The 22,874-nt window shown below is 43.2% G+C and overlaps 1 protein-coding gene across 6 annotated transcripts in view; it reads left to right on the top strand.

The window, feature by feature from the left end:
- LOC141167063 (mucin-3A-like) overlaps window positions 1-22,874 on the top strand; it is a 69,289-nt gene that overhangs the window by 41,939 nt on the left and 4,476 nt on the right. For 5 of the 6 annotated variants that reach the window (XM_073654402.1, XM_073654400.1, XM_073654398.1 and 2 more), the window contains 6 exons: window positions 1,704-1,763; window positions 7,709-7,880; window positions 9,879-10,046; window positions 12,994-13,094; window positions 13,961-14,013; window positions 21,989-22,143. In XM_073654402.1, coding sequence (XP_073510503.1) covers window positions 1,704-1,763; window positions 7,709-7,880; window positions 9,879-10,046; window positions 12,994-13,094; window positions 13,961-14,013; window positions 21,989-22,143 — 709 coding nt within the window. The remainder of the gene's footprint in view (window positions 1-1,703; window positions 1,764-7,708; window positions 7,881-9,878; window positions 10,047-12,993; window positions 13,095-13,960; window positions 14,014-21,988; window positions 22,144-22,874) is intronic. The other variant, XM_073654401.1, reaches the window with a different exon arrangement.

Below are 22,874 nucleotides of genomic sequence, written 5' to 3' on the forward strand. Positions count from 1 at the left end.
ATTATCTATCTATTATCTATCTATCTATCATCTATCTATTATCTATCTATTATATATCTATTATCTATCCCTCTATCTATCTCTCTATTATCTATCATCTATCTATTATCTATCTATTATATATCTATCATCTATCTATCTATCTATCTATCTATCTATCATCTATCTATTATCTATCATCTATCTGTTATCTATTATCTATCTATCTATCTATCTGTTTATCTATTATCTATCTATTATCTATCTATCTATTATCTATCTCTCTAATATCTATCATCTATTATCTATCTATCTATTTATCTATTATCTATCTATCTATTATCTATCTATCTATCTATTTATCTATTATCTATCTATCTATTATCTATCTTTTATCTATCTATCATCTATTATCTATCTATCTATCTATCTATTATCTATCTATCATCTCTCTATCTATCTATCTATTGTCTATCTATTATCTATCTATTATCTATCATCTATCTATTATCTATCTATCATCTATCTATCTATCTATCTATTATCTATCTATTATCTATCAAATTATCTATCTATCTATTTATCTATTATCTATCTATAATCTATCTATCTATTATCTATCTATTATCTATCAAATTATCTATCTATCTATCTATTTATCTATCATCTATCTATCATCTATCTATCTATTATCTATCTATCTATTATCTATCTATCATCTATCTATCTATCATCTATTATCTATCTATCTATTATCTATCTATCATCTATCTATCTATTTATCTATCATCTATCTATCATCTATCTATTATCTATCTATCTATCATCTATCTATTATCTATCAAATTATCTATCTATCTATCTATTTATCTATCATCTATCTATCTATCTATTATCTATCTATTATCTATCAAATTATCTATCTATCTATCTATTTATCTATCATCTATCTATCATCTATCTATCTATTATCTATCTATCTATTATCTATCTATCATCTATCTATCTATTATCTATTATCTATCTATCTATCTATCATCTATCTATTATATATCTATTATCTATCTATCTATCTATCTATCATCTATCTATTATCTATCATATATCTATTATCTATCTATCTATTATCTATCTATCATCTATCTATCTATCTATTATCTATCTATCTATCATCTATGTATCTATCATCTATCTATTATCTATCTATTATCTATCTATCATCTATCTATCTATCTATTATCTATTATCTATCTATTATCTATCTATCTATTATCTATCTATCATCTATCTATTATCTATCTATTATCTATCTATCTATCATCTATCTATTATCTATCATATATCTATTATCTATCTATCTATCTATCTATCATCTATCTATCATACATCTATCTATTATCTATTATCTATCATCTATCTATTATCTATCTATTATATATCTATTATCTATCTATATATTATATATCTATTATCTATCTGTCTATTATCTATCTATTATCTATTATCTATCTATCTATCTATCTATTATCTATTATCTATCTATTATCTATCTATTATCTATTATCTATCTATCTATCTATCTATCCCTCTATCTATCTATCTATCTATCTATCTATCTATCTATCTATCTATCTATCTATCTATCTATCATCCATGATCTATCTTTCTGTCTGTCCACCTCTCTCTCTCTCATCTATCCTTATGAGTCTTTCTCTTTTTTGCAGGCAGACTTTGCTTTAATGTGACCAAAACAACAATCAAAAGAAAATATATCAAAGATTCAGGTAAAAAAAATATAATGGAGAAATATTCCAAAGTATGAATCAGCGAATCCAAAACAAACGAACAAATTTTAAGCAAATAATTTTTTTTACAATTTCCCAATGAATATGAACTTTGGGGAATTTGATGTATGCAAATCTAGAAAGATGGCGCCAAGATTGTCCCCAATTTACCAGATTCATTAGGGGGCGGAAAGGGATTGAAAGCAATAACTCACCTTGACCCTCATCCGTCCTTGCCGCTTCATCTCCCTACTGGTTTTCTAAGGCACCCGTCACAGTCTGACATCATAACATGCGTTCCCCCACTCGGCCACATGGGGCATGACGTCATAGTGTGTTTGGAAGCCAGCAGGAATAGGTGAGGGGTGAGGTGAGTATGACATTTGATTGCTTTTTTTTAACCCTTTCTTGGCTGAGATCTTCCAATGCTTTGGAGTTGAGAGACCTCAGAACAAAACACATCTCTCATCTCTATAGAAAAGTGATAGTAACGGCACCCAGCGGTCACTCAGAGTGCAGCGTTCCTAAAACCTTGTGTAGGCAAAGTGAACAGTGACCCCTGCTGGCCACTTAGGTTTTTTTTTAGACTTGCTTCTATCTTATGCTTAGTAATCATAAAGCTTGAGTTACTCCAACAAATGCTACTAAAACCTTTTTAAAACCTATTTTCATGTTATTGGTATCTACGTATCTACACATTCATTGGTTAACCCCTTCCCAATCGGGCGATTTTAATTATTTTTTTTTATCCCCCTCCCCTCTTCTTCCAATATGATTCTCCAGGTCAGTATGGAAACGCTGATACCAAACTTGTATTATATATATATTTTTTATTCAAAATGCGAAATTCCTAAAAAAAAAAAAAAAAGAAAAAGTTTTGCTTTTATCGTAATTTTCTAAAACCTGTTAAACTTTCATTTTTTTTGTAACTGACATTCTTTGGGGACTTGTTTTTTGTATTGCGAGCTGAAATTTTCATTGATACAATTTTTGGGGTAGATTTGACGTTTTAATCGCTTATTATTGCATTTTTTTTTGCAGTGTTTTGTTGATCAAAAATAAAACGCAATTCTGGCATTTCAATTATTTTTTTTCTTTGAAATATTTATCATCCAGGTTAATTAATATTATATTTTGATAGATTGAACTTTTATATTATGGATGCAGTGGTGCCAAATATGTGTATTTTTATTTGTTTTATCTCTTTATTTTCAATGTGGAAAAGAGAAGCGATTCGATTTTTTTTCCAACTTTTTTAGTCCCCTTAGGGGACCTGAACCTGCGATCATTAGATCACTTATACTATGCACTGCAATCACTTTTTGGAGGCGAGCAATGGGTGCATGGAACAGCCTGCCCCCAAGATCACACCCAAGATCAGAGCTTAGAGCAGCAGGCGGAGCTCAGCTCTGCTTGCTGCTGTTAGAGGCAGATGATGGCTGTGTAATGCAGCCATCATCTGGCAGAAATGATACAGGCTCAACTCCTGAGCTTGCATCACACACAGAGATTCGTCATTGAATGTACCCGTATGTGAAATGTCAGGAAGGGAGTTTAAAGGATCTGTCCACTTTTCCATGCACTTTATCTGGTATTGCAGAATTCACTTATATGTTGCCCAAATGTGAAACTAATTTCACAAAAAATAATTAAGAATTTTCTGATTGTATTTATTCACATGCATGGCTTTGCTTCGTTACCATTTTCACCAAAATATTTCAATTTCAAGCCATGATTGGTAGAGGTTGTATTTATTTAGATTTTTGTTATTTATTGTGATTTTTTTATTTCACAGTTTTTTTGTTTTTACATTTGCTCTGTTGTTTTCGTTTTGTGTTCAAAAGGACAGAAAGGGGCATTTTTTTTTAACATGTTTTACAGTAAATAGAGCGGTTTTGGGTTTCGGTGGACCTAACATTGGGACCCCTTAACCAGTCACCCTGTGATCAACTGGTTGCTGGAATCAATTGAGGAAGTGCTAATTCCTTTATTAAAAGGGGTTTTCCATTCTTTTCATAACCTTAAGATAAGTCAGATTGGTGAGAGTGTGACTTCTCTCAAATCAGCAGTTTTCTTTAAACGGTGCGAGAGCAGCAAGTCGAGCATCTGTACCAGCTGGAGCTAGCCCGGATTCAGAAGGAGCCATCCTCCACACAGACCCGTGAGTCCAACAGTGCCAACTGCTTTAAACCCCGTAAAGAGCATTTTCCTGTAATGGAAAAGTATGGGGACTTGGACATATTTCTGCGGGAGTTTGAAAAGGCATGCAGACAGTACCAGCTGCCTGAAGACCAGTGGGCCAGGTACTTAACTCCAGGGCTCAGAGGAAAAGCTCTGGAAGTGTTTGCTTCTCTCCCTCGAGAACAAGATGGAGACTATGAGACCATCAAGCAGGCCCTGATTAAAAAGTATCAGCTCACTCTGGAGGTTTACCGGAAAAAATTCAGAGCCCTCCAGCGTGGACCACATGACAGAAACGGCGATGTGGTGGATGGGCTCAGGACCAACTTTGAGCAGTGGGTCCAAGGACTGTCAATCACCACCTTCGAGGACCTGAAGGATCTAATGGTGAAGGACCAGTTTCTTCATCTTTGCCCTGTGGAAGTTTGTGCTGGACTGGGAGCCAAAGGAAGCCGCCAAGGCCGCACAGATTGCAGATGCCTATGAGGCCAACCACACACCGGAGTTGCGGAAGTCAGCCGTCGCCAGCTGGAAAGGGGTAAGCCGACAGCCACCCCCAGTGTTCCAGCCAGCTGGCCCTCAGTGGGTCCTGCCCCATCTTCCAGCACCCGGCCTGCATTTGACTCCCGTAGGTGTTATATTTGTGACCAAACGGGTCACATCAGCCTTGTCTGCCCAGGAGAGGCAGAAGATGATCCCCACACCTGAGGTCCTACTGCAGCCATTCTTTTTTTGGTTGGGGAGGTTGGCCGAGCCCTTGAGAACTTACAACCGGTCACTGTGGGCAACACTGACAATGACACTGGTACAGAACGTACTCTCATCCACCCTGAGTTCGTGTTACCAGAAGAACTCATTACTGGGAAGACCCTGACTGTCACCGGGTTTAAGGGTGTTCGCCGTCCCATACCGATGGCCCTAGTTTTCCTGGACTGGGGTGTGGGGAGGGGGTTAAGACAAGTGGGGGTGTTTGAGAATCTCCCCACTAATGTGCTTTTGGGAACTGATCTGGGACAGTTGGTTGCCCGATACATTCCTGACAACCCTCACAGATCTGATATGTCACAATGATGCAACTGTCAATGTTGATGTAATGCACAATAAAAATGTGTGTTGTGGTAAACAGGAACTCAGCCACCTCACCCCGCGGGATGATGCTGCTGAGGATCCCCTAAAACGAGCCAGTATAAGTGCTATGGGCAATGGGAGTAGGCACGGCACCAGGAAGCAGGTCGCCCCGTGCAGGTGACCAGTGTCACACCGGATGGTGACATGGTCAGTGGTAGCTGCCCCATGACTAGCACGGCTCCAGAGGTAACGGGAAAGGATGGTGAAAAACAAGGGGATCATAGGGAAAGTGGTTCTGTGCTGCCGACCAGTGTCACAACGGACTGTGACATGGCCGGTCATAGCTGCCCCATAGATAGCCCAGCTCCCAAGGTAGCAATGAGGGGTGGGAAGGTAGGTCCCACAAGCAGGCAGGGTGAGGGAAATGTGTGTCCCACTGTCTGTCAGGAGTATGGGAGGAAGGTACCCATAGCCTGTCAGAGAGGTGAGAAAAATGTGCCCCGAATGGACCAGGGTAATCGGAAAGCTAGATTCCCAGTCAGTCAGGGGAGTGGGCAAGTTGGGTCTACAGCTTGTCGAATTAGCAGGAAGGGGGAGCCGCTAGGTAGGCTTAAGGGGCGATCTGTAAATCGGCCCCTACGCCACCTCAAAAAGGGGGAGATGTCATAGGAAATACTAAGAATTTCTCTCTCCCTCTGGAATCCCTCTCACTCATCCCCCCTCCCCTATCGTACTCGCAAGGAGAAGAGCTTGCCATCTGCTGAGATGTCTCTATGAAAATCGCAGTACACAGGAGAGGTGACAAACTCAATTGTCAAGGCTAATTATCATACCAAACTGAGAGACATGGGTGATAAATAGGCACCTGGGTAAAGCGGAAATGGCTCGTTTAAGCTTCAAAGGAATTCTATCACACTCCATACAATAGCAGAGTCATCCTCATTTGCAAACTCCTTTTGCTCACTAGTCTCATAGGCACTGACACAAAATATGGAATTTCGGAAGTTCTATAATTCCAATGATGATGGGACCAAAATTTTTAGCAGAGGGGCTAGCTAAGGAACAATATGCACATTTTTCCAGATCTGTGAGCCCTTCCGGTGAGCTATGATGCAAAAGTACAAAAATAACGGACAAGCAGCCACGTCATGTCTGGTCTCTACAGATAGGTAAATTCGCAATACAAAATATGCTGTCACTTGCTAACTTCTGCGATCAACCAGCGAGAAGTTATCGCAGAAGTTAAAGGTTTAATAAAACCATGAGAGGTGGAGACGAGCCCATGTGAGGTCATCACAGGGGAATGTGTGGGCAGGGCTCCCCTCCTAAAAGATACAGCTGAAGATGGGTTCATACTCATGCCGTGAGTTATATATTCTATAAGCAGGGGTCCCGTTCGATAACGGTCCATTGGAGCACCTCCTCTCCAGCTAAACTGAATCGTCTGTGCGATCTGTCTAGTAAGTTTCTTCCGTTAATCCCTTTTTATTTTGTGTAACTGTATATTCTGTATTGTATTGTCCCCTTTGTAAAATCTTTGTATATTTTTCATAAACACTGCCTCCCTTTTGGATTAAATATAAAATTTAATAGTCTGTTTCTTGTGCTCTGTAATTGTTCCTCCCCCGAAGCCACACGCTACCTATAAGGTTGTCCGATCGACCAAAACTGATCGGTGGTGGCAGCGAATAATATTAATTGGAGTATTGTGAAGCTAGCAGTCATCGTACGGGGGCGTATACACATATTCCACGCGTTGGAATTCGGAGGTGTGTACGCCATACGCTCACTGTTCGCTTGCCGATAGCTACGTAGTGAGTAATCGGGATCATGCGTGAGCCGAATCCCTGACAGTACCTTTTTAGAACAATAAGTAACATGTGCCTCTAAAATGTCAATAAAATTTGCTTAAAAAAATCCAGATATACATACAATAAAAGCATAAAAATTAAGCAAACTAATGTAAAATAGACTTTAGAAAAGGCACTGATTAAAGGAAAAAAATCTAGATGTACATACAATAAAAGCATAAAAACAAGCCAAATAATATAAAATAGACTTTAGAAAAGGCACTGATTAAAAGAAAAAAAATCTAGATGTACATACAATAAAAGCATAAAAACACAAGCAAAATAATATAAAATAGACTTTAGAAAAGGCACTGATTAAAAGAAAAAAAAATCCAGATGTACATATAATAAAAGCTTAAAAAACAAGCAAAATAACCCCCAAAACCAGTCCACAAAAAATATAGCATAAAAAGCATAAAAATAAAGCATAAAGAACAAGCAAAATAATATAAAACAGACTTTAGAAAAGTCAGTGATTAAAAAAAAATAAAAAAAATCCAGATGTACATAAAATCACTCTGAGAGGCGCTAGAGTATATTTGCTCAAAAATTTGTTAACTTCTTAAAATGCTGCAATCGATGAATAACATGAAAACATCTTGAAACCCCAAACCCAATCCACAAAAAATATGGCATAAAAAGCATAAAAATAAAGCATAAAAAACAATATAAAAAATAATATAAAATAGACTTTAGAAAATGCACTAATTAAAAGAAAAATATGGGACGAATAAAAAATTAGCCAAAAACACCAAAAAGTAGTAAAAAAAAGGTGCAAATACATTAATGAAATGTGCCCTATGACTATGTAAGATCTCACTTGGCTTTTAATGTGCTCTTTTCTAGATCTGTGCTTGGAGGAAGAGACCATTCCCCAGGACATGCAGCATTACTTCCATGGTCTGAACATGTCCGGTCGTCTACTATGTGTCACCGAGTGCAGCGTCAAGCACCACTCTCCGATAGACTGTAACTGGGGACAGTGCTTGTTGGTCAGAGATACGGGACCCAACTGCTAGTAAGAATTTTTCCATTTATGGATCCTTTTCTTTATCTTTGTATTTTTACTGTTTTTTTGTCATTTATCCAGGAGCTATTCTTACTGTCAAGTGTGACAAAACTGTCGTCAGAGGCTCCAATGCAGATTTGAACTGGATCTTACATCTACGAATATCGTTGCTTCATTGCCATATCTTCTTTAAAAAAATAAATACATTTATGCACATTGAAAAAATTCTGTGCGAATCTGCCGATTTAAGGAGTTAAAATAAATGATACTCACCTCTCCTTGGTCCTCCCTGTTCCTCTCCCTTCGATTGGCTCCTCTGCCTCCTATCTTCTTTTCTTTCTGGACCTCCAGTGATACGGTTCTTCACTCGGACCTACACTTCCACATTAGGCATGATGCACATCATTGATGTCAATGGCATGACATGGCATCACATATATGTGACCCTATGCATCGAGACCCACATGACAGCATGGAGCCTAGTGAAAATGGCAGCACTGGAGAACCCCAGAGAGGAAGTTGGGAGACATAAGAGATGATACTGAGAAGCCAATTGGAGGTACGTGGCAGGAGAGGAATGGGGAGGACCAAGTAGAAGTGAGCAAAAGGTTTTTTTTTAAAACACTTCCCGGCCCTCAGAATTGAGTAAAATGGAAACTAGCTGGCCATCATTTGACCGGAACTTGAAAAATTCGGAATCTGGTAACTCCAAGTTATTCAGAAAATTCATAATTAATTCAATTTCTTACGAATTGATTCATAGAATCATAGAATCATAGAATGGTAGAGTTGGAGGGGACCTCCTGGGTCATCTGGTCCAACCCCCTGCTCAAAGCAGGATTCACTAGATCATCTCAGACAGATGTCTGTCCAGCCTCTGTTTGAAGACGTCCATTGAAGGAGAACTCACCATCTCTCGTGGCCGCCTGTTCCACTCATTGATCACCCTCACTGTCAATTTTTTTTTTTTAATATCTAATCTGTGTCTCCTCCCATTTAGTTTCATCCCATTGCTTCTAGTCTTTCCTTGTGCAAATGAGAATAAAGATGATCCTTCTACAGTGTGACAGCTCTTGAGATATTTGTAGACAGCTATTAAGTCTCCTCTCAGTCTTCTTTTTTGCAAGCTAAACATTCCCAAATCCTAGATTTGCACTAGAGATTCAGTTATCTCTAGTGCAGAAAGCTCAGATGATGCTAAAACTGACTATGGATTGTAGATGGAAGGTGTCATATTGCCATAAAGACTTGGAGAACATCTCTCACGAGATCAGAAAAGTCAGAAAAGAGCAGTTTATTAGCCACCTTATGGCTAGGGTCACACAACCGATTTTCTGTCATCCGAGAAAAACAGTCCGATTATGCTAATCACACTCTGATCAGAGTTTAGAGTGGGATCCAAATTTCTTGGATGAGGAAAAGATGGAAAAAAGATTCTTCTCATCTTCTCCATTGTGTCAGCCCGTGAAAATTGGACTGCTCTCGGATGTCAGCCCAGAGCGGTCTGATTTTTTTGGATGGACTTATTGACTTGTATGGCCGATTGCCATCTGACTATCGCACGCAAGTCATGCATACTGCGATTTTTTTCCTTGGGCAGACTGTGTCCGAGGAAAAAATCGGACGTGTGCACGGCCCCATAGAATAACATTGGTCAGAGTGTGATCCGATGTTTTGTCAGATCACATTCAGACTGAAAATATGTTTGCCTGCACTTGCCCTATGTGTCTTTCAGTGGTAGACCACCACTTAAGACCAACCACAAAATTTGTAGAAGGAGCTTTTTCAAAATGTTAGAGATGTAACAGAAGGAGGAAATTTTTCTTGCGTTCTATGAAGTCTCACCCATAAAATCATGAAAAGTCTGTTGTTTCACCCTAATGCCAATATGATGACAGTGGATATTAGCTGACACCAACTATAAACATGGCACCTGTTATATCTGTGGTTATAAAAGCTCTAGATTTTTTTTTTCATTTTTTAATCAATATTTTCTTCCCATTCCAGTTGTGACACTTCTGACCAGTTCTGGTATACAGGAGATCGATGTCAGACGCCAGTCAGCAAGCCCGGTGTCTATGGTGGAGTTACGGTCGGTCTGATTGTGCTCATCGTTATCATCGTGATTCTTGTCATTGCTTTATGTCGACGTCGGTACCAGTCAGAAAAAGATCTGTGAGTGGCTCTATTTATCAGTCATGTGGCTTTTAAATAAATCAGTACAGTGGCTTGCAAAAGTATTCACCCCCTTGCCTTTTTAACATTACTTTGTTACATTATAGCCTGTGGTTAAATATTTTTGTAGTCCGATTTGTGTGTGATGCATCAGCACTAAATAGTCTAAGTTGGTGAAGTGAGAAAAATATAGGCAACAATTACATTTATGGGATCAAATAACTAAAAATTGGCATGTGCGTTTGTATTCACCCCCCCTTTGCTATGAAGCCCCTAAAAATTTCTGTTGCAAGCAATTACCTTCATAAGTCCCATGTTTAGTGAAAGGAAGTCCACATGTGCGCAATCTAAGCGTCACATGTCTGTCAGTATATAGACTTTACCTTTTCTGAAAGGCCACAGAGACTGCAACACCATTAAGCAAGAGGCTCCACTAACCAAACAACATGAAGACCAGGAGATCTCCAAGCAAATCAGGGACAAAGTTTTTGAGAAGCACAAGTGAGGGTTGGTTATAAAAAATATCTCAATCTCTGATGATCCCCAGACCACCATCAAATCCATTATCATCAAATGGAAAGAACATGGTACCACAACAAACCTGCCAAGAGAAGGCCGTCCACCAAAACTCTCAGCCTGGGCAAGAAGGGCAGTAATCATAAAGGCAGCACAGAGACCAAAGGTAACCCTGAAGGAGCTGCAGAGTTCCCAAGCAGAGACTGGAGTATCTGTCCATATGACCACTATAAGCTGTTCACTCCATAGAGGTGGCCTTTTTGGAAAAGTGGGCAGAAAAAAGCCTTTACTTACACACAAAAATTGTAAGGCTCGTTTTAAGTTTGCCAAAAGACATGTGGGAAACTCCCCAAATGTATGGAGGAAAGTGCTGTGGTCAGACGAGGTCAAAATTAAACTTTTTGGCCACCAAAGTAAATGCTATGTCTGGCGCCAAACCAACACAGCTCATCACCCCAAGAACACCATTCCCACAGTGAAGCATGGTGGTGGCAGCATCATGCTGTGGGGATGTACAATGACCCAAAGCATACTACTAAAGCAGCACTCAAGTGGTTTCAGAGGAAGTGTGAAAATGTTTTGGAGTGGCCTAGTCAAAGCCCAGACCTTAATCCAATTGAAAATCTGTGGTCAGACTTGAAGATTGCTGTTCACCAGAGGGAACCATCTAACTTGAAGGAGCTGGAGCAATTTTGCCGTGAGGAATGGACAAAAATCCCAATGGTAACAGGGAATAATCCTTAAAAAGTTAGATCTTTATTTCATAACATTAACAAATCACAATAGGAAGACAAGGCTACGTTTTGGCCATATCTGGCCTTTCTCAAGCCTCAACATACAGCTATGAATAGCGAAAGGCCAGATATGGCCAAAACATTGCATTGTCTTCCTATTCTTGTGATTTTGGATTATCCTCTGGTGTCTTGGGATTCTTGGATATTCTAATGCCCCTTGGTAAATGTGACACCCCAGGGGTCTGGTTGCCACAGTGATAGAGATATTATGTCTGAGAGCAGGTGGGAGGTCCTTTGGTCAGGGATCCTGTGCATGCCACACCTCCTGCCCAGTCTTGGGAGGGGAAGAACTTCCCCTGTATAAACCCGGGGCTGAGGCAGGGTGAGTCAGACAAGGAGAGTGGAGAAGAGAAGCAGCATAGGAAACAGCAGAGTTACAAGGAGTCAGGGGCTGGCAGCTACAGAGCTCGCCCTGACTAAGAAGATTCTTTACCGGACCCGGAGTCCGAGGCTGTGGGGACTAACTCCTACCCAGCAGCAGAATCCGTCGGGCAGGGGATTTCAGGTCCTCTGGCCCAGAAGCCCGAAGGCACGGTCACACGCGTGGGACCAGCACCGCCATCGTGGAGCGGAAGCCATTAGAAGGCCCCGAGTCACCGGCCATACGGGTGAGCACCACACGGTACACTCAGGGACGTGGGCTACTTACATCAGCTTCTAGCAAGGTAGCCAGAAGAGTACAGTCAGTTTGGGAGGCCTACAACTACGCCTGGCCAGGGGAGATCCCATCTGCTCAAAGACTGACCAGGCCCCGTTTGCTAGCAAGTACTCCGGGAGGGTCTGTCGTTGTTACCAGTAAAGACCCTGAACTACACCGTACCGTCTCTGAGTGGTTCCTGCTACCCCCATCATCCACGTCGGCTGCCCTGAGGCCATACCCCTCCCGTTGGGGGTTATACTATCACGCTGCACAATCCTACCACCGGCCTCAGCGGTCTGCCCTGCAGCAGCAGCTTCCTGGCTGCACTCAACGGGTGGCGTAGTCATCAACTATTTACTACTAATAGACTGCCGTCTAGTTTGACTCCCTGGGCACGGACCGGGTCACCGCCACGAGATTACAACCCTCCACGGATCCGGCTCCGGGTAAGCTCCCGCGTGCGCACCGCAGCGCGACACAGGCCCAGGGGCGCGTCATAAACATCATAAAAAGTAGCAGAAAATAAAAAGACCAAAATCTTTGGAACCATGTGGTGGATTAAGAAAAAAAAAAAAAGAATGCAGCAATAAAATAATAAGAGTAAAAGCTGGTAACTTTTGACCTGGTGACGGGTTCTTTTTAAAAGGTTAAGGAGTCAGATCCTCAGATGTTGCATCTGAATAGTGGAGGAAATGAGAGTCCATTGAGAAGAGGTAAAGGATGAAAGACCAAAAATATCCAAAACTCCTGCTAAAACCCAATAGCTCTTATGACTTGTCATTGCCTGGTCAAGTTCCAAAACTGGACCTCATATTTACTTGTTATACCATTTCTAGGTTTATTCATAGAAAGCAGAGTGTGACTCTTGGCTGTAAGTCACAGGTCTGGGCACATCTGACTACACAAACTTTGGCCATCTAACTATATGTATGTATATATATAAAATGTATATATATATATCCTAATTTTCCTTCCTTTTTCTGTCATCTGTCTGCAGGTTGGTGGACACCGAGCCTCAGTGCCATAACTTTGGGTGGACAAGACATTACAAAGTCCATGGAAGGCTCGTGAATCCAGAAACAGACAAAATGATGTTCGGTGAGTGATGACTAAAGCGTTATTTCCAAATGAGATTTGTTGAAGAGCTGTCCATCACTATAAATGGGAGAAGATCCAGCAGCTGCAGGGAGGAGGTACACTGAGGAGCTGTCAATCAAGTTAGGTGGGCAGAGATTCAGCAGCAGGGAGGTGGGTCACTGAGGTGCTCCAAATCAGACTACATGGCAAGAGATCCAGCAGCAGAAGAGAGGAGGTACACTGAGGAGCTGTCAATCAAGTTAGGTGGGCAGAGATTTAGCAACAGCAGGGTGGAGGTACACTGAGGAGCTGTCAATCAAGTTAGGTGGGAGGCAATCCGGCAGCAGGGAGGAAGTACTATGAGGAGCTGTCAATCAAGTTAGGCCAGAGATTCAACAACAGCATGGAGGAGGGTGACTGAGGTGTTCTCAATCTGGCTAGATCGGAGGCAATCAAAAATTCAGAAACAGGGAGGAGGTACGCTGAGAAGCTGTCAATCAAGCTAGGTGGGCAGAGATTCAGCAGCAGCAGAGAGATGGGACACTGAGGAGCTGTCAATCAGATTAAGTGTAGGGATAATCAGCAGCAGTGAAAAAGGAAGATTTACTATAAACTTTCAAGAGAGCGCCATTGGTGTATACAGCCAACAATACAATTTTGTACTATCTGCTGTATTATGGGATGTAAAATGTACAGTACACCGTAGCACAGTGATTTCCATTTACCAGTATATTTCTAGATCACTTTCAACTATTTCTGTGTGAATGCATCTCATAAATATTCTCCATCTTTTTAATTGGGATTTTTTTAAAATTTTACCCTAAACTTAAATTTTCCAAAATTTGTGACGTTATCGATTTGCAATAATCTTAATGATTGTTCTTCAGGGCCCCGGGGAACCTTCAAACTCACTATGGAGAATGTGAACCCAGGGGCTCAGGTAAGATGGTGGTCAATAGTACTGCTTGGAGTCATGGTTAAAGGGGGTGTCCAGGGATGAGAATGAATGTCTATATAAATGATCACTTAATCACTGTCTGTATAAAAATAATTATAAAAACAGCATCCTCAATGGTTGATACCTTTTAATGGCTAATTGAAATAGATGATCACAAATGTCAATGCAGAAGTCCATGTAAACAGATACAAAACAAAGCAAAAACCCGAACATACGGACAACGGCTTCCTTCCAAACTCCAAAGCATCTAACTGTGTCATCAATCTCTCAGCTTATAAACCCAACTAAGTGTAACTTGATGAGGACTTTTATTTTGTCCTATTAAAACCCTGGATAAAACTTTACTCTGCAGTGATATGGAAAAAAATATTTTCATGGCATAGAAAGCTCACAACAAAAACTGAGAGCAGAAAGTGGGAACTTGGTAGCCAAGAAGAGGTCAGACTGGACCCCACCATATGGACACAACTCTCATTTGGAAGAGTACTTCAAACGCTAGTTAAAATCCACCATCCTAAACACAAGAGCTATGGATTGAACAGCAGAATCCTGGAGAGCAGGGCCATAAAATAAAGAAATCATTATTAAACCAACAAACATGGGTGGTGCAATAGTCATAAGACCTGATGACCTGATACCAGAAAATCCAAGAATAAGAACATTTTAAATGCTTCCTACAATCTACAAATGTGAAAATCCAGAAAGACTAATCATTTTATGTGTGGGCATCCTTACTGAGCAAGTTTTTGAAAGTGTTCATAAACCCTTGGTAAAGGATACCCGTTGCTAAATTCAGGACACAACTGACCTATTGAATAAACTAGCACCAACAGAACCTCTACCTGAAGAAACCATCCTGCCCACCATAGATGTGGACTCTTTATATTCTAACATCCCACATCAGGATGGAATAAATGCCTGCAAAATATAAGAAGAAAATAAAGGTATTTATACTCGGGGCTACAGAACAGGAGAAGGACTTGGGTATTCTGGTTACAAGTAAGTACTCAATGTCAAGCAGCAGCCGCAAAAGCAAACAAGATTTTAGGGTGTATAAAAATAGAAATAAAATCCCGCGATCCCAATGTATTGTTACCCCTTTATAAATCACTGGTGAGGCCAGGCCCGGCGTCAGCACCCGGCACACCCGGGTAAGTGCCGGGGACCTGAGCAGGCTGGGGGGCCAACTCGCCGTCCCATCCCGTGAGCAGAGGAGAGCGGTGCCAGCGCCCGCTCCCCCCCGCTTGCTCAGGGCCCCGGCACCCGGCGCAATACTTACCTCTCCCCGTGCCTCCGCAGTTGGTTCGGTCTCTTCCGCGGCTGCTGCACTGTGACGTTTTAAGTCAGAGGGCGCGATGATGTCTTTACACCGCACCCTCTCCTGAGCCGTCACAGCGCAGAGCGGGAAGACGCTGACGCGCATGAGGAGTCTGGAGCAGCGGCAGCAGGTGAGAAGTGAGGTGAGTGTTTGATTTTTTTTTTTTATTGTATGGAGGCATGGGGCATTATATGGTGGGGTGGGGGGATGTGACATCCTGCATGGGGCATTATAAGCGAGGGGGGGTGTGACATCCTGTATAGGGCATTATAAGGGAGGGGGGGTGTGACATCCTGCATGGGGCATTATAAGGGGGTGGGATGTGACATCCTGCATGGGGCATTATAAGGGAGGGGGTGGTGTGACATCCTGCATGGGGCATTATAAGGGGGTGGGATGTGGCATCCTGCATGGGGCATTATAAGGGAGGGGGTGGTGTGACATCCTGCATGGGGCATTATAAGGGGGGGCGTGACATCCTGCATGGGGCATTATGAGGGAGGGGGGTGTGTGACATCCTGCATGGGGCATTATAAGGGAGGGGGGGTGACATCCTGCATGGGGCATTATAAGGGGGGTGACATCCTGCATGGGGCATTATAAGGGGGAAGGTGTGTGACATCCTGCATGGGGCATTATAAGGGAAGGGGGGGTGTGACATCCTGCATGGGGCATTATAAGGGAGGGGGGGTGACATCCTGCATGGGGCATTATAAGGGATGGGGTGGTGTGACATCCTGCATGGGGCATTATAAGGGAGGGCGGGTGTGTGACATCCTGCATGGGGCATTATGAGGGAGGGGGGTGTGTGACATTCTGCATGGGGCATTATAAGTGAGGGGGGGTGACATCCTGCATGGGGCATTATAAGGGAGGGGGTGTGTGACATCCTGCATGGGGCATTATAAGGGAGGGGAGTGTGTGACATCCTGTATGGGGCATTATAAGGGAGGGGGGGTGACATCCTGCATGGGGCATTATAAGGGGGAAAGTGTGTGACATCCTGCATGGGGCATTATAAGGGAGGGGGTGTGTGACATCCTGCATGGGGCATTAAAAGGGAGGAGGTGTGTGACATCCTGCATGGGGCATTATAAGGGAGGGGGGGTGTGTGACATCCTGCATGGGGCATTATAAGGGGGGTGACATCCTGCATGGGGCATTATAAGGGGGGGTGACATCCTGCATGGGGCATTATAAGGGAGGGGGGGTGTGACATCCTGCATGGGGCATTATAAGGGAGAGGGTGTGTGACATCCTACATGGGGCATTATAAGGGAGGGGGTGTGTGACATCCTGCATGGGGCATTATAAGGGAGGGGGGTGTGTGACATCCTGCATGGGGCATTATAAGGGAGGGGGTGGTGTGACATCCTGCATGGGGCATTATAAGGTAGGGGGGGTGACATCCTGCATGGGGCATTATAAGGGAGGTGACATCCTGCATGGGGCATTATAAGGGAGGGGGTGTATGACATCCTGCATGGGGCATTATGAGGGAGGGGGGGTGACATCCTGCATGGGGCATTATAAGGGAGGGGGTGGTGTGACATCCTGCATGGGGCATTATAAGGGAGGAGGTGGTGTGACATCCTGCATGGGGCATTATAAGGGAGGGGGTGGTGTGACATCCTGCATGGGGCATTATAAGGGATGGGGGGTGACATCCTGCATGGGGCATTATAAGGGAGGGGGGGGTGTGACATCCTGCATGGGGCATTATAAGGGAGGGGGTGTGTGTGACATCCTGCATGGGGCATTATAAGGGGGGGTGACATCCTACATGGGGCATTATAAGGTAGGGGGTGTGTGACATTCTGCATGGGGCATTATAAGGGAGGGGGTGGTGTGACATCCTGCATGGGGCATTATAAGGGAGGGAGGATGTGTGACATCCTGTATGGGGCATTATATGGGGGGAACAGCCTCCATGGGGCATTATGTGGGGGGAACAGCCTGTGTGGGGCATTATGTGGGGGAACAGCCTGCGTGGGGCATTATATGGGGGGAACAGCATGCATGAGGCATTATGTGGGGGAAACAGCCTGCATGGAGCATTATGTGGGGGCACAACCTGCATGGAGCGTTATATGGGGGCCAGTATCCTGTATGGAGCATTATATGGGGGCCAGTATCCTGTATGGAGCGTTATATGGGGGCCAGTATCCTGTATGGAGCGTTATATGGGGGCCAGTACACTGTGCGCTGTTTCTGAGCTATTGTAGAATTTACAATAGATATCGCTCATGTAATGTAAGAAGTGAAATCTTTGGCATTGCACTATATATATATATCTCTGCGGTATCTGTGCATCATGAACAGTGGTATGTGTTAAAGGGGCCCACTGAGACTTTTTCGCCCGGGGCCCACAAAAACCTGGAGCCGGCCCTGGGTGACGCCACATCTGGAATATGGGATCCAGTTTTGGGCTCCACATTTTAAAAAGGATATTCAGAAGTTAGATTCAGTTCAAAGGCGGCAACTAGATTATTACATGGGATCGCGGCCTCTCATATGATGAGAGGTTGGAAAAGTTGAGCTTGTTTAGCTTAGAAAAAAGACGTCTCAGAGGAGATCTCATTTACATGTATAAATATATGTGTGTACAAAGGACTAGCACATGACTTATTCCTTCCAAAGACCATACTAAGGACCAGGGGGCACTCATTATGGGTGGAAGAAAGGCGATTCCGGCAGCTAAACAGGAAAGGGTTCTTTACAGTCAGACAGTGGAATGCCGACCACAAGAGGTATTAATGGCCGACACTATAACAGCATTATACAATGGCTGGATGATTTCCTCAGCACAAATGGCATTCCATTTCTTCCTTCCAAAGAGAGGCCTCCATCCCTTGTACTAATCTAGTTGCCGCCTTTGAACTGACTCTAACTTATGAATATCCTTTTTAGAATGTGGAGCCCAAACCTGTATCCCATATTCCAGATGTGGCTTCACCAGTGATTTATAAAGGGGTAACAATACGTTGGGATCACAGGATTTTATCTTTCTTTTTACACATCCTAAAATCTTGTTTGCTTTTGCGGCTGCTGCCTGACATTGAGTACTGTTGCTCATCTTACTTGTAACCAGAATACCCAAGTCCTTCTCCTGTTCTGTAGTCCCAAGTATACTCCCATTTAATGTATATACAGCAATAGGATTACTCTGTCCTAGGTGCATTACTCTACATTTATCTACATTAAACCTCACCTGCCAAGTGTTTCCCATTCAGTCTCTTATCCAGATCGTTCTGCAATATCGTAAAGTCAAGATTAAATTTTAATATCCTATGACTCCCCCAGGGGGGATATGGGGGAGACTCGGTACCCGGGCCTTTACCTTCTTTGTAGGATGTCAGAGCAGTCGGCTCCCGGGCCCGTACCCTGGGGTCACTCTTTAAAAGGGGTTGTGTTAACAGTTTTGTCTCGTGACGCCACCTGTGGTTTCTGGTAATGGTTACCAGCGCTGCTGCAGACCTCCGGGGGTGATGGGATGGCAGCTGGGATGTTTCTGCTCCCCACAGGCGGAACGAACCCCCGGGGCAGGGTTGATGGAAGGGATGCAGGTGAGAGGTGGCCCAGTCGGGTCAGGGGGAATGACGGACACGCACACAGGGGATTCGCTTCAGTACCTTTACTGGTGTAACGGTAGGTGTGGTCCAGGGTACTTAATAGGAAGGGTGCATTTCAGGACTCTCCCCAGTGAGCGGGTTGTAGGCCTCCTGGTCCGTTTCTTCCTCTCTCTAAGCTTCTGGCCAGCCTGGAACTTGGCCTAACCTCTATGTTGTTTCACTCTCTCACCTGACTGCTTGCTAATAGGATTTTTCTCTGGCAACCACTATCCCTGGACACTGGGGCCTTCGTGGTTCCTAGTCCTGTAATTGATGGTAGCTTCAGGATGACAAGGGGTCTGGAAGCCTCCTGGTATGCCGGTTGTCCCTACTGGGTGTAGAGGACCCTGTAGGCGCGGACGCGGTATCCAGCTTGTGTCTTGGGGTAAGCCTGAGATGCTCCTCTGCCCCCTTAACTCCTCTCTCCTTGCCTCGGCCACACTCGGGGCCCTCGGTGCAGCAGCAGACGTACTGCGTCTTCACTGCTCTCGTTGTCAGCACACTCTCCGACTACTCTCTGACTGACTGACTCACTAACTCCACCCTCCAGTTTATATATCCCTAACAGGGGTCCCTCTGGTGGTATGAGGTGGAAGGGTGGAGGTGTCTGTTTGTAGTGAGGGCCTCTTGTGGAGAAGTCCATCCATGCACCCTTTTGGGTCCTGTGGTACCTGTAGTAGCAGGGTGCCACATCCGACATAGTTTGGTGTCGTCAGCAAAAACTGACATTTTACTCTCAATCCCATCCACAAGGTCATTAATAAAGAGGTGAAAAAGAATTGGTCCTAGCACAGATCCCTGCGGCACCCCACTGCTGACTATATCCCATTTAGAGAACGTACCATTTATGATGATCCTTTGTTTTCTATCATTTAGCCAATTCCTTACCCATCTGCATATAGTTCCCCCAAGTCCTTGCTCCATTCATAATAGACGATGTGACAGCTCACTTCCACCCGGTCCTGTACAATGAATGATAAAATCAAGTACAGTAGATAATACAGAATCCTTTCACAGTAGAAGGTTTCACACCTCACTTCCTCCTCCTGTACAATGAGATATAGCACTTACCATATATATAATAAATAACACAGTGTCAAGGATAACAGCAGGGTGGGGGTCATGCAAATCCCACCACGGTTGCCACTTTGTCACAGATGACACCAGAGAGATCACCCAGATTTCACCGCTGCGATCAGTTTGCCAGGGGAACGCAACTCTGCTGCTTCCAAACGTCAGAACAAGTACTCAATTGAGTGACAAGTGATGGATGAAGCCACAGATGCTTCTACAACTAGGCCAGTTATTGGGGAAATCACAGTGAGCATATGGTGTATACACCCAACTCTGATTCCAACACATGGAATATAATTATATATATATATAGATACAAATATATAAATGTATATATATATATATATATATATATACATATATATATATATAAACCCAGGTACGGTGACTGCCAGCTCCACAATAATAAAAAGAACTGAACCACTACTAGCTGCCACCACCAATCCTTTATACAGGTCGATTGGACACCCGCTACAGGTAGCATATGGCTTCAGGGGTAGGGAGGTACTCCATAGGAAACGGACAGAACCAACAGAAAACTGTACTTTCCAAGGACTGACAAAAGGCCAAACCAGTTTTGCATTTTTGTTAGATCAAAGTTATGCCCACATACCTCCCCTTGATGAGCTCATGTGGGAGTTGTTTAAGGGATGTGTTCGGCCCTTCAGAATTTTATGAGACTCCCAACTTACAGGATATTTTTCCCTCTGGAGGTCCCAGGTGGGAGATATTATCATACAATTTCCTATCACGATTTTACCTTTCGATCGAGACAAAACATGTCAAGTATAGCATCAAGTATTGGACCTTTATTAAGTTGGAAGGGTTCTAATGGCCTTAAGATGATGTGAGTGAATGCATTATGTTTGTCCCTTTGCTACGATGCCAAAAATTTATCTCCTGTAAATATTGGATCGATGCAAAACCCCAATATTCATATCTGGATCCTGGAGACAAAGTGTCTAACTTCAATTTTCCAGTTTTCTTTGATGCAAGGAAGCTCCTTCTGTGTAACAAAGGAAGCCCCTGAACTTCACTGCCTCTGAGTAAATAAATCTCAGTCTTACTGTCTCTCCTCAAAGCACTTCTCTGCTGTAATTACCTGGTCACTGCGTGAGGACCCTGCTACAAAGGAGGTTGAAGTGTCAGCTCTTTGAATGTTTTAATTTTTTTTTTCCCTTCCTCAGTTATAATTAGCTTTCTCTATTCCCTATTATTGTTGAGCAAATTTGTTTGGCATTTCCCACGAACATCCCTGATTTGCCACGCTGTCACGCAGATAACAGGATCCGTTATTCACAATAGGTGATATCACAGATCACCTCCTCCTCCTGTACAATGACTGATAACACCTCCATATACAGTAGATAACACAGGATCCACCATTCACAATAGGTGATATCACAGTTAAACTACTCCCCCTCCTGTACAGTGACTGATAACACTTCAGTATACAGTAGATGACACAGGATCCACCATTCACAGTATGTGATGTCACAGCTCACCTCCTCCTCCTTCTGTACAATGACTGATAACACCTCTATATACAGTAGAAAGCACAGGATCCACCATTCACAATAGGTGATATCACAGCTCACCTCCTCCTCCCCCTCCTGTACAATGGCTGATAATACCTCTATATACAGTAGAGAACACAGGATCCACCATTCACAATAGGTGATGTCACAGCTCACCTCCTCCTCCTCCTGTACAATGACTGATAACGCCTCTATATACAGTAAATAACACAGGATCCACCATTCACAATAGGTGATGTCACAGCTCACCTCCTCCTCCTGTACAATGACTGATAACACCTCTATATACAGTCATACCTCCCAACTTTTGAAGAATAGAAAGAGGGACAAATTATGCGGCGCGTGGCAAATTTTGGCCACGTTCCTGGCCACACCCCAATCCACGCCCATTTACCATTATCTTTCTCTCCTGGCAGGAGGAGTTGTCAGAGGGGCGCTGGCAGTGGGGGAAATTCAGCAGACGGCCGAGACTGCAGGGCGTAGACCCAAATCAGGGACTGTCCGCTGTATCTGGGACAGTTGGAGCTAGAGATGAGCGGATGGATTCCCGGGTCTCCAGTCCAGCGTCCAGGTCAGTGGTACCAGGCGGCTGGCCGGGAGGCCATGAAGCTCTTATCTTCCGGGGCAGTGTGACTTCATCTGTGCGTCCTGCTCATCTCTGGTTGTGGATTATTTTTTGTTCCCTCATTCACAGTTAGAGTCTCCAGAACTTTCTCATCATTATGTAGCTTCACTATATGACATCCGTTTTTTTTTGTGTCTGTAAGGGCGTGTTCACACGTTGCAGAAATACTGTGTTCTTTGTTTTCTGCAGATGTCCTCACCAAACTCCACAATAACAATCTCTTCCCTCTTATTTGATGCGTTTCTGGTGCAGATGTGAAGCCGCTTTCTTAGGCCTAGTGCCCACGATGCAGAAATGCTGCAGATTTTTTCTGCATCTCCCTTGCAGGAAAAACGCATGCGGATTTTACTTGCGTTTTTCCCGCCAGGTAGAAGCATTTGTCAAGCGTTCTTCACATGCATTTCCGCATGCGGGTTATCAACCGCTTTTCCAAGCGATTTTAGCATCACTTGGAAAAGTGCTTGACAACTTGGTCACACTATATAAATCCATGCAACCGGCACGGATTTATATAGTGTGACCAAGTTAATAGTTAAAAAAAGAATAAAAATGGTAAAATATATATAAAAAACCCATTATACTCACCTTCTGATGGACCCCAGTCTTCTCTCCCGTGCGTCCAGTGTCTTGGGCGGCTCGCGATGGTGTAAAAGGACCTTCCATGACGTCATTTAGTC

The sequence above is a fragment of the Phyllobates terribilis genome, unplaced genomic scaffold, assembly GCF_046119375.1.
Source record: "Phyllobates terribilis strain yellow unplaced genomic scaffold, ASM4611937v1 Scaffold_11__3_contigs__length_659146591, whole genome shotgun sequence".
Classification (NCBI taxonomy): domain Eukaryota; kingdom Metazoa; phylum Chordata; class Amphibia; order Anura; family Dendrobatidae; genus Phyllobates; species Phyllobates terribilis.